The sequence below is a fragment of the Dromiciops gliroides genome, chromosome 1, assembly GCF_019393635.1.
Source record: "Dromiciops gliroides isolate mDroGli1 chromosome 1, mDroGli1.pri, whole genome shotgun sequence".
NCBI lineage: Eukaryota > Metazoa > Chordata > Mammalia > Microbiotheria > Microbiotheriidae > Dromiciops > Dromiciops gliroides.
The window spans coordinates 727,232,516-727,245,046 of NC_057861.1; the positions used below are offsets into that span (position 1 = coordinate 727,232,516).

Sequence of the window (12,531 nt, forward strand, 5' to 3'; positions counted from 1 at the left end):
TGCTTTTTTTGTTTTATAAAGTTTAAAAAAGAAGAAGAAAAGAAGAATTCGGTATAGAGTTTCGGGTGTAAATGTCAGGTGCAGCGTAATGTGTGCTCACTCAAAAAGTCAAGCAGATAACCTTGGTATTCAGGACATCACCTTTTACCCACATGAAATTGTATTTTGTTGTGTGTGTGTGTGTGTGTGTGTTTTCAAAAAAGGACTACATTAAGAGGTCACCTATTAGCTGTGTTTTTGCTCCCTGAAACCCAGCCCTCCTGTCTATTAAAAATCAAACCACTGTGTAAACATTCCGGGTCGTTCGTTCTTGGGCTCACAAGGGCGACGGGGATCAGGTTTCACCTGCCTGCACATCTTCCAGAAATTAGAGCAATTAGCGTGAAGCCATTTCACATTCAAGGTCTACAGTGACATTCAAGTCCAGAAGAAATCTGAGAGGGAAGGGAGAGACAGTGGTGTGCTCTGGCTACTGGCAATGGCCCACCCCAAACCAATGGTCTGCTTTTTAAAACACCACCACCGTTTGAGGATATGACTGGGAGGCTTTCATTTGATATCCAAACTCGCTATTTCCCAAGAGGGGAAAAAAAAACCCAGCAAACATTTCATTTCAGTAATTGCACTCTGTATATACATGGCATGTAAATGCAAAGCTGGTTTTTAAATGGTCCCGAGAAACCAAGTGATGCTAATCATCTTACCCACATATTGGTGAAAACATCTTCTCTATATACCGAAATAATGTCGTTTCTAATTTATATGGGAATTTCTATTCAGTGTTTACATAGTAAATCTCACCAGTTCAGGTAAATGTATCCATTACAGTGACATCGTGTATCTAGTTTGGGGATTCTCGAAGCAAGTCTTTGAAGGCTGCTATTTCTTAACAAGGTTGGCACAGTTTAGTGTTGACCTTAACAGATTCAACTAGTACAGTGTAAAGATAAATAATCAGCCATTAGCACATTAGATAACTGCATAAGCATGACAGAAGGTGACTTTCTAAAGCAGTTTTTCAAATCCAGTCCTTGCATTTTTATCATTTGTAACTTAGCTACACAGCAACCTGTGTTTTGCAGAAAGCAAACCCTAAACTGATTACAACTCTTTAAAGTGGTTAATACATTTTTAAATCCCCATTTTTCCTGTTGTTTATTACGCAGGGAAAAAAAAGGCTAATTTTAAAAGCCATGCCTGCCTGTAAAAGAAGATCTTGCTTTGGTGTCCAGAGGGGTGTCCTTAATCAGAAAAAACCCGCAGGCGAAATTATAATGTGGAATTCTGCTGCCCTTTAACCTAACACTGCCTGTTCATTCAGTGTTTGTTAACAAACAGCTCTAAGTACAAAATTGTTTGAGAATTACTTTTTCATTATTATGTACTGACTTTAATTAAAATAAGAGGCTTATTTTTAAATGAAAAAAAATGTTGCATTCTCTTAGAAAGTTTTTTGTGATTATTCCTTTACAATTATGCCAGTCAGCTAAAAAGAAAAAAAAAAGAGAGAAAACAAAAAACAAACAAACAAAAAAAGCCCACTCCTGAATGTTGGATGCAGAATCACCTAGTACTAAATCATATCATGAGTTGGTACTTTCTATTTTTGAGGAAGAGGAGAGAGCTTTAATGTCCACCTAATAAACTAGCCATTTTAGAGAACTCGAGACTCTTAAACATTCTCCTCCCTCATCTACTGCCTAAAACTACTTACAGAGCTCAGGATGAGAGATGTTATTTTTCCTGAATGCCTCTTTCCCCTGCTACCCTGAGAGACATTCCTTTGGTTACTTCATGAAAACTAGCAGAGACAGGTGATGGTAACAAATTGCAGTATTGGGGGTGCCTAAGCAAGGTAAGGGCACTACCCTCTCATTTTCCCTGGAAACCACTTGGATGGAATGGGTTGTTAACAAATTAATTGAATTGCTTATAATCAGAAGAGCCAAGTTTGAGTGGAACATTTACATTGGATCTCCTTCTCCTCCTTCTCCCTCTTCCCCTCCTCCTCTTCTCCTCCTTCCTCCTTCTCGTCCCCACCTTCCCTCCAAGTTTACATGCTAGAGCCGGAAGCCTTGTGGTACTCAGAATGAAGGGGATGCCTCTATAAAGCAGATATTTCCTATGTTTTTCCCCCCCTCGCCTCGTCTTCTGTTTCTATGATCTGCCTTTTGAACTGTTTTTGTGGCTGATCAGTTCCACCTAATATGTCTCTGATTTCTGCTATTGTAATACTCAAGACGACATGCTGTCTCTCTTCATTTTTATAAGCTTTAGATGCTCCTGCCTGTCATATGCTGGCGGTTTATCTTCAGCGTCTGGATTTGCTTTCAGACTTGAATGTCTATCAAGCTGCTGTTGCCTTTGAATGTGAGATCAAAAGAAGATGAATTCCAGTAAAAAAAATTTCCTTCTATGAAGAAAAGATTGGGGGCCTGTGTAAACATCCCCACTGACCAGCTCCCAATGAGTTATTTTGCAGAGCATTAGCACCCAGAAAGACAGACAGCTCCAACGACTCCCATGCTAAATAACAAATCAGTCCTTTCAGTGGCAGCCGCACCGTTAGTTACCACAACAGCAGTACATTTTCTACAGGAATCTTGGTTCCTCTCCCCACCCCCCACCCCCCCACCCCCCAACCTCCCTTGACTATGGCTGGTCGACTGTTCATCTTCGTACACGCTGCCTTAACTGAGCCTGTGCTAGTTTTCCTTTACTGTCTCGGGCATGTCATCAGCCATGTGACAGAAGATAGGACTTTAATAATTAGTTTGGGGTGGAGAAAGCTGGGCCCAAGTAGGGGAGCCAGTCACCTCAAGATAAATAGATACTTTGGTTTGCTGACTAGAAGGAAAAATCAGAAAGGATTAAAGATAGAAGAGCAAAAAAAAAAAAAAAGATAGAAGAGCAAATCTATCTACCCAAAATGCAGAGAGATGCATGTGTTCTTTAAGAAGCACATGGGACTCAGAGCACCTAACTCTGCCAGGCACCTTAAAAAAAAAAAAAAAAGAATTAAGAAATCCCACTTTCATGTGTAGACACCATGACCCAAATGTTTGGGAATGCAGGTTCCCTGAGGCCTCTGGAGATGTGTATTTGTCTGCAGAAGTGAGCTGTGTGTAGTAATTTGGCTTGCTGTTTGTCTGTTGGTCCAGTTTAAGGCATAATTAGTTAGGTATGTTGCTGCTTGTAGACCCTGAAGTGATTTAGATATGTGCGAATTAGAATTAATAGATTTCTTTAAGTGCTCGATGCCACTTTGAAATTACCTGCCAGATCAACGGCTCTTTCAACTTTGAAAGAGGAGAATTACTTGAGGGATTCTTGTGGTTTTCTTTGTCATTTCGAAGGCATTGCTACTGTGGAGGCAAGCCCTCTTGTTGGCTAGCAAGGGCAATGTTCCAGGGGTGTTTTCACTTCAGTGTGCGCTCCAGCAGCCCGGCACTTCCTGTTTATTCAAACATCTTTTTACCATTCCTCCAACCCCGCTTCACAGAAACAGCCAGAACACATCGACAGCAAGAAGACGGAAATCTAAAGACAGTCAGAGCTCACCCCGGCAAAGTCTTCATTTTCTCTGTAAGTGTTCAGAGAAAAGGGAACGTTGGGCGTTTGGTTAAACTTTGAAACTTGCTATCTTCCTCTGTGAATGTATTCTTTTGGGGGGAAGGAAGGTTTCCTTTCTTTACAGATTTCAGAGCAAAATGAGATGATTCAATTTGTTTCCTGCCTTTTTTTTTTGTTTTTTGGCCGTCAAAGGCATTTTACAGAATTGAAAAGAAAACTGGCTCTTTCTAACTCCTGTTCAGTTCACTGTTGCTTTCCAGTGACTCTCTGGAGTATCAGTTAAGTAAGCAGTTGTTTGTTCTCAGTAACATTTATTTCGGACGCGGAATTTAGACGAGAGCCGTGTGTGTGTGTGTGTGTGTGTGTGTGTGTTGTGTGTGTGTGTGTGTGTGTGTGTGTGTTGTTTCATGGGCTTCCTTTGCATTGTCACAAGTAAAAAAAAAGTGAATGTAACAATTGAGAGGGGTGGGGGCTCCGAGTTAGGGGGGTGGTGAAATTGTAGGATCTTTAGCTGTTAAAACCGTCCATCCCTGATGTTGCATCATGCCACCCGTCATCATTTGCGAACTGGTCTAGATAATATTTGTACCAATTTCATGCCAATAAAAATCAGAGTGCTGAAACAAGCATAGCCATTATCTCAATCATATTACTATTGTTTTAAACGGAGGCTTCTGCAAAAAGGGAAGGAAAAAACCATGGCCTTACTTTGTGTGATGGTTGTTACCTTTCATGTTACAGGATTCTTTTCAAATGTTTCATTGTAATAATTGGCATGGCAGGGTAAAGACAAGTGGACTTAACAATGGGAGGGCTTTCCTCTGTTAACAAAATGGGGAGATGGAAGTGCCATTATTTTTTTCCTATTGAAACTAAAGGGAAGTAATAACAAATAGTTAAGAATTATTTTCTTGATCCTTACTGTTTCATTTAATCTTACACACCCCCCCCTCGGGTGAGGGGGACCCCTTCAATAAAACACACATAGGTTATCATTTCTCCTAACTATTTACTGGTCAGAGAGTGGAGGAGACATGGAAAGATTACCATCTTGATCTAGGGAGAACTATTCCAAGCTTTTCTATCTCTACCCCAGACTTAACACCCTTAAAATATTTTGCAAACAAGGTAGCATCTCAGAACAAGCAGGAATCAAGCAATAAAGTCATCCAAACCTCAAGTCTTCAAGTACAATAAAAGCTATGTACATCTATAGAAATTTGTCTATACATATATATATATATATATATATATATAACATCTATGTATATATGTGTGTACACATTACGTATATACATAGATACTTTTTCCTAGGCTGGCTAATTCTAGTGTTCATCAAGTTGTTCTACTTTGTAAGGGAAAAAAAATGGTGTTTGCAACTGCCCTTAAGGACAATTTGTTTAACAGTAGGAGTAATTGCATGGGGGAAATGGAAAAGAGTGACTGAAGGTATTTATCTCAGATGGTAGTGTAGGTGTGGGGCACAAAACTCACTGTGGGAACAGTGGGCTGCTTTTCTTGGTATCTCAGTCTATTTGGATGACCATCAAATTTCCCCAGCTCGCTGGCTTTTGTTTTTTCTGATGCACGTTTGATTATTTATCAGAAGGGAAAGGAGTAGCTGAAGCAAATAAACATGTGACTGAGCTCTGTTTTGTTTCCACTCAGAAGCCATGCCCTTAACAGATATACAGAAAATAATAAATGCATTGTTTTATGAGAGAAAAGGAAATTATATGGGACTTTTTTAAAAAGCAAGTGACTTAACTCTTTAGGTTCAGGGACTTTTTTTAAGCTTTTAAAAACTCAAAAGGTTTCTCACTGGGAACGAATGCATTCTCTAGGATCCTTTGACAGTAGATCTTTCCCTTGGATTACTGTTTAATTATGTGGTTTTAAAAAATCTATTATGTACATGTATTTGATATATGTGTATACATACTATATATATGTACATACACACACATACACATGTTTATCTATTCCTCAGTATAGCCTTTAAAAAATGCTACTGAATATATATGAATTGTACCTGTGACTCAGTTTATCCTTTTGTTAAAAGGCCAATTGCATAATAGTCTGTTGGCATGTAGTTGAAGAATAGATTCTGATAAAAAAAATAATTGATAGCACAATGAGAATGTGGTCCTCTGTTGCACTATATGGTGTTATAGACGCTGCATTTCATGCCTCAGCATACAGAGTTTGTACATAGGTCCCTGTGTTAGTGGGAATTGCCTTGTTCAGTGTCTCTTTGTCTCTTACAGGGCATCCCTCTTTCTCCAGGCACATTAGCTCCCCCTGTCCATGGATGTTAAGTGACATCCCAGTCTACCTTTCAGGCTATTATTATCTGAAGTAGAGCTCATTTGTTCTCCTGAGGACTAAAAATAAGGCTTTTAACCATGAGTGTAGGTTTAAGAACCAATAGCAGCAAAACCCCACATCAGCCCAACCAAAATCTGGCTTTTTCATATTGTGTATTGTGCCTAGGTATGTCTATACACATATCCATAATGAAATATACACCCCAGACCCTTTGGCTTGTTTTTCTTCCTTATCAAGAGGAAGGGATGCCTTGTGGTATCCTGCCAGGGGAGTTCTGTACAAGGAACAGCTACAAAGTAATGAGATTGATTCCCCAAAGTGCCCACCCACAGAAGGGACTCTCCAGCTTTACAGGTGAGAGTGTCGACCTCTGAGCAGAGTTTTGCCAGTAATGTTTGGAATGTGAATTTACCATTCATGCCCATGGATTCCCTTTTCTTGCCTATATAAGGGAACGGTAGAAAGTGGCACTCTGAGCTGGATATATTTTTGCATGGTATTCTCTCTCTCACAAAGAGAGAGTCAGCCTTTACCAAAAGTTCCCTGAAACACTTTAGGAAGTACTTGACCTGTTGAAAATCTACAAATGAAAAATGTAGTTGCTCTTCAGGGTCTTTGTTGTTAAGTTGGGTACATCTCCAAAGGTTCAGTAGTTTGGTCAGATAATGATGATGACTGTGATAATAATACTTTGACTTATATGGGGCCCTTTGTCTGAGGAAATCAAAGTACCTTGCAAACATTAACTCATTAAGGCTTAGAAGGCCCTTGGGCATAGGTAGGCTATGAATATTATCCCACATTGAGGTGGGAAACATATCCTGTTAAAATTATTTACAATTTCCGGGACAGGTACTAGACTTTAATGGCTAGTTTGAAAACCAAAATGACATTGGATGCCATTGAAAGGGGTTGTCCTGGGACAGAAAACGGAGCATAGACAAGCTTGTTTGGTTTAAATAGAGCCGTGTTGAGCATCATTGGGGAAAGCACAATTTTTAGAATTTTCGTGAAAATTTCTTCAGGGTTTTGTTTTGTTTTGCTCTCAGAGAGCTATTGAGCTGGAGAAAGGAACAGGTTTTTATTGGGGGGAGGGAAAGAGAAATGATCCATCTAGAGCCAAAATGCTTGGCTTCATATGCCAGTCTCTGTTGCCTTCCTATCTAGTAGATCTTAAGGAAGTCACTTGGGCTCTGAGACTCAGTTTCCTCTTCTGCAAATAAAAGGATTGTACTAAGAGGCCTCAGAAGTCATTTCTACCTCTAAAACATGGTGGTATGGAAGAATGTTGAAGTTAGAGCCACCTAACCTGAATTCAAAACCCCAGTCTACCAATTACTACTCTTTGACCTAGAGCAAATGATTAACCCTCTCTGGTGCTTAATTTCCTCCCCTGAAAATGAGAGGCTCCGACTAGATGACCTTGAAACCCTTTCCAGCACTAGATTTATGATCTTATCTCCGTTTTTAAAATTGTTATAAGGTTGATAATTTAGAATATACATATGAGATTGGTTGGCTTCCAAAGAGTGAACAGCCCTTACTATCCAGTTGTATACGTAGGGTAATAAGATCATACATAAAGAGCTGAAATGGACCTTATAGCTATTACATCTAAACCCCCCTAATTTCACAGATTAAAAAAAACAAAACTGAAGCATGGAAGGACTTGTCCAGGGTTACAGAACTAGGAAATATCTAAGGCAGAATTTGCACTTGGGTCTTCTTGACCCTTGTAGTCCAGGGCCCTACTACTACATAACAGTAATAATTAAATTAACATAACGAGTAATTTTAAAATTGCATATATTAACACAAAAAATAGAACTTAAAACAAAGACTCGAATTGTTGCAAATGGAAGACATAATTAGTTATTCTCACACCATAATGCATTTGATCTTAACCCTCAATTCATCATGCTTGGTGTAAAAAAAAATAACCTTTGGTTCTGAGCTCCTTAGAAGTAAATAAATCAATAAATAGGTATTTATTTATTTATGATAGGTAAATAAAAAGTTTGTTGACATTTTTTATGGCTTTAGATGATTTTGACATTGTTATGGTTGTATAAATGTGTGAGAGAAAATATATAGAATAGGGCAGAAAAAAAACCCAAACTGATTCTTTCTGAGAATATGACCTGATATAATTCTACCAAGATTACTGTCTCAAAAATAAAGTCCTTCCCTTCCCAGAGTTTTTTTTCCCCCTACTTTCATCTTCCAGAAAAAATCAGTCTTTAACCCTACCCAGCCATAGACTTCGTTGATGGGCAGCAGATTAGAATGACTACCAGGTGTCCTCCAATGAATAGAAATGTTGTAGAATTGGTAGGATAATCATTCTTATTCCTTAGGAGAGCAATGCCATCTCCTTTCCTATTTTTTTATATTCTATGTCATCCTGCAAGAACAATGTAAAAGGGTTCTGCCAGGGATATGCACATTGACTTAAGGCTTCTATGACGCTCCACTACACATGCAGCTATAATAGAAGGCCCATCTCAAACAAACAAACAAACAAAAAAATAGAAGGTGTATCCCTCAAGGCAACACAAAAAGAGGAAGATGGCTCAAAGTCTTTCTTGCTGTCAAGTAATCATGATGAGGGCCGATGATGACGACAACGATGATACTTTTTTATTTGAATCACCAAGATGCAATTATTTATTTATATATTATGACAAACAGATATATAGTCACCTGTACAATGCTCTAAAGAACATAAAATATAAAAAAAGAGTAGACCAGCAGCCTATCTCAGGACTGTAAAAGATGAGATGAATGAAATCAGTATTCATCATCATCATAGCATAACATTTATAAGATGGTCCATATACCTTTTCAAGACACTTTACATATATTACCTCATTGCCTAAAGATAAATCAGGAGCGTTGGCACTACTATTATTGTTTGTTTGGGTTTTTTTTTTTTGGTTGGGCCTGTGAGGGTTAAGTGACTTGCCCAGGTCACACAGCTAGTAAGTGTTAAGTTTCTGAGGCTGGATTTGAACTAGGTCCTCCTGAGTCCTGGTGACTCCTGGGCCAGTGCTCTATCCACTATGCTACCCCTAGCTGCCCTGGCACTACTATTAATCATACTGGTTCATAAATGAGAAAACTGAGGCTCAGAGAGGACCCTCAGCTAGTCAGGGTCAGGTTTTTAATGCCACCCTTCCCAACCCATGGAGCAGCTAGGTGGTTTTGCAGTGGTTTGAGTGCTGAGCCTGGAGTCAGGAAGACTGAGTTTAATATCTGGTTTCAACACTTATTAGCTATGTGACCATGGACAAGTCACTTAACCAAGTTTGCCTCAGTTTCCTCATTTGTGAAATGACCTGGAGATGGAAATTGCAAACCATGGACAGCATCTTTGCCACAAACAAAACAAACAAAACAATATTTTGTTGCATCATTCATCAGATCCAATCAGGGAAGTAGCATGAATTGAAAAGAAAGTGGAGATTTGAGAAAAGGGCGCCCTCACTGAATGGCGGTGTGGGATGGGTCTGTGGGGTACTGTGTAAAGGGTCCTTCCTCTGTAGTCAGAGAACCTTGGTTCAAATCCCATATCAGACAAATTGCTGTCTGGGTGACCTGGGGCAAACCTGAAATATTCCTGGGGTTCATCAAAGGTACATCAAAGGTTTATAGGAGATGGTGTCAGAAGTATCTTCCACTCTGTGTTTAGATTGCTAATAATCCTACCTTGCTTTGAATTTTCTTATCCAACTTTGACCCTGGGGAGAAATAATGACTCCTGGCTTTGGTGGAAGTCAGGATGGTTTGCAGCTCATAGAAATGTAGCTCATCAGTGAGTCACAGGTGAAACCTCGATGTCATATAGTCTGAGCCTCTAGCAGAAGTATGGATCTCCGACATGCTTCCAAGCCTAGCCTCACTGAGATGACCTCTCTATTATCAGAGCCCTATATTACCTACTAAAGAAACACTTTTCCCCAATTTTTTGATCAGCTCTAATGATTTGGGAAGCTCTGCAGTCCTCATGGGGGACAAAAATTTGAACAGAAAGATATTCTTTGAGATGAGGAAAGGTAATCTTTGGTTCCCACCTAACAGAATGTTACAAAGGAGGCATCCTCATATGTTGACAACGATACTTGCCTGAAGTAACAAAATAGTCTTTCTTATATAGTTTCAACGGCACCCTTCCCTTTCCCTACCTTCAGTGAAGATGCAGTGTTCTCGGTCAAGCTCCATATTTTATGTCAGGCACAAAGTCAGTGTTACGGGACAGCAGTGGCTAAAGTTTAGCTTTGGTTTTTTTTAATCATCAACAGCTAACATTAAAAAGATGCTACTGGGGGTAGCTAGGTAGCACAGTAGATAGAGCACTGGCCCTGGATTCAGGAGGTCCTGAGTTCAAATCACGGCCTCAGACACTTGATACTTACTAGCTATGTGACCCTGGGCAAGTCACTTAACCTCAATTGCCTCCCCCGCCCCCCCAAAAAAAAAGATGCTACTACCTCTTAGAGTCCTGGGACTAAGTCCTGGCGATTAAAAGGAGGTATAGGCAGACCATAGTCTCTACTCTTAAAAATATAATCTATTTCAGATACATAAATAAAATATAAATAACTTGCTTTAAGTTCCAAGTGAATGACTGCGAGGAAATGGGTCTTATTGAGTGGAAAATTTTTTCTTACTGTTACTGTATGTGGAAACTAATTTTGATATAGTAAAACTGTATTGGTAGGAACTAGGATGACTACTGAATAGGAACATGGTGGTGGTGGATAGGATATATGGGGAGGTTGGTTACATATCAAAAATATCTTGGGGAAGTATCCAAGGGTGGTACATTAACCTTGATTATTATCATTGTTATCGTCACCAACATCATAATCTTCATCTTCATCATCAGTCATCATACACCATTTTTTCCATTTTATGTTAAGATAAAAATAGTCTGGGCAAGTCACTGTCCCTTCATTCCTCTGTGTTTAATGTGGATAAAATGTCTGCATTTGTCATTGTCATATTGGGGCTATAATCTCATCCTTTGTAGGCTCTGGGAAAGCATCTTTGGGACCTCTTCAAGTAGCCAACAGGAAGACATGTCTCTCATCTTGTTTTCACATAGTTTGGGTTTATTCCCCCTAGCACTCTGCATTTTCAGTTTTTTCATTGTCAATAATTTGGCAATGATGTATCTTTAGGTGTTGATATCTGTTAACGGAAGAGGAAAAACAAAAAACAAAAACAAAACCCTCTTTTCTTTTTTTAAATTTTATTTTCTTTTAATTAATTAATTAAAATTTTTTGGGTGGGGCATGGGGGGTTAAGTGACTTGCCCAGGGTCACACAGCTAGATAAGTGTCAAGTGTCTGAGCCTGATTTGAACTCACATGCTCCTGAATCCAGGGCCGATACTTTATCCACTGCGCCACCTGGCCTGCCCCCAAAACCCTCTTTTCGTAATGTTTTTCTGGATCAGGTTTATATGCCAGGAAGATTGTGTACATCAGTGTTTTCTGTGGGGATGGACTGGCTCTACAACAGGTTACCTCTTGAGTTCTCAAGGCTATTTGAGGTCTGTGTTATGAAGATTTTTACCTGTTTGTTGATGAAAAAAAAGAGATTCTGGTGATTTCTTGCCACCTGAGCTTGTCTTTCCAGGCATTCATGATAGGCGCTATACTTTGCAGCCTGTGGTATTGTGGGCCCGCTTTTCACCCAGTTCCTTGCCATTAATAGGCATTGATCAATAAGTCTGGACTCATTGAGGATAGTTTTATGTAATGTCTTTTGTCAGTGACCCTGTTATGTCATCTTCATGACTTCCCCTTCTCATTTCAGTCATTAATGTTATTATTGATATTTATATTGTTCTTGCCTTTTTAATATATGACATTTTCCAATATTGCTTCCTTCCCTTCCCATCCCCACCAATTGAAACTTCCTTTGTAACAAAGAGGAACAATTCAGTACCAATTGATTGACACAGCCACATTCCACACCTCTAGTATCCCACCTTTCTATGGAAAGGATTGGATGTGCTTCTAGACGAAGATTCATGAGTGCACTTCATCTATTGCTCAGATATCTTTTAATATTTTCATCTATGTTGTACATTACTGAATCATGTATGTTATCTTGATCACTCTTTGACCTTAGTCATTTAGTCAACAAACAACATTGCTTTAACATTTATTTATTAACTATCAGCTCTGGTCAGTATACCAAGCCCATTTTCTGGAAGAGTAAGGTGGAAGATCAATATGACATTTTCCCTTTTCTCAAGGATCTTATAATCTTAATATAAGAGAAAAACATATACACAAATTTTTAGGACTATCAATCATTGAGGACAGGGGCTATGTTTTGTCTGAATTTTGTTGCTCTTCAGTTGTCTTCAGTCATTTCCTGCTCATTTGGGGTTTTCTTGGCAAAGATACTGGAGTGGTTGCCCACTTTCTTCTCCAGTTCATTTGACAGATGAAGGAAACTGAGGCAAACAGGGTTATGTGATTTGCCCAGGTTCATACAGCTAGTAAATAGCTGAGACTAGATTTGAACTCATGAAGATGAGTCTTCCAAGACAGTTAGTTGGCACAGTGTTTAGAGTGCTGACCCTGAGGTCAGGAAGACTCCATTCTGAGTTTA

At 39.2% G+C, this 12,531-nt stretch overlaps 1 protein-coding gene across 14 annotated transcripts in view; it reads left to right on the top strand.

Moving 5' to 3' along the window:
* Positions 1 to 12,531, top strand: part of FOXP1 (forkhead box P1) — a 691,415-nt gene that overhangs the window by 480,143 nt on the left and 198,741 nt on the right. For 2 of the 14 annotated variants that reach the window (XM_043986887.1, XM_043986878.1), the window contains exon 1: positions 3,369 to 3,585. The exons of 9 other annotated variants lie outside the window; for them this stretch is intronic. In XM_043986887.1, the coding sequence (XP_043842822.1) occupies positions 3,403 to 3,585 (183 nt within the window). In that variant the 5' untranslated portion in view covers positions 3,369 to 3,402. Of the gene's footprint in view, positions 1 to 3,367; positions 3,586 to 12,531 lie in introns of those variants that run through there. 3 more of the 14 variants (XM_043986873.1, XM_043986967.1, XM_043986896.1) reach the window with 2 other exon arrangements.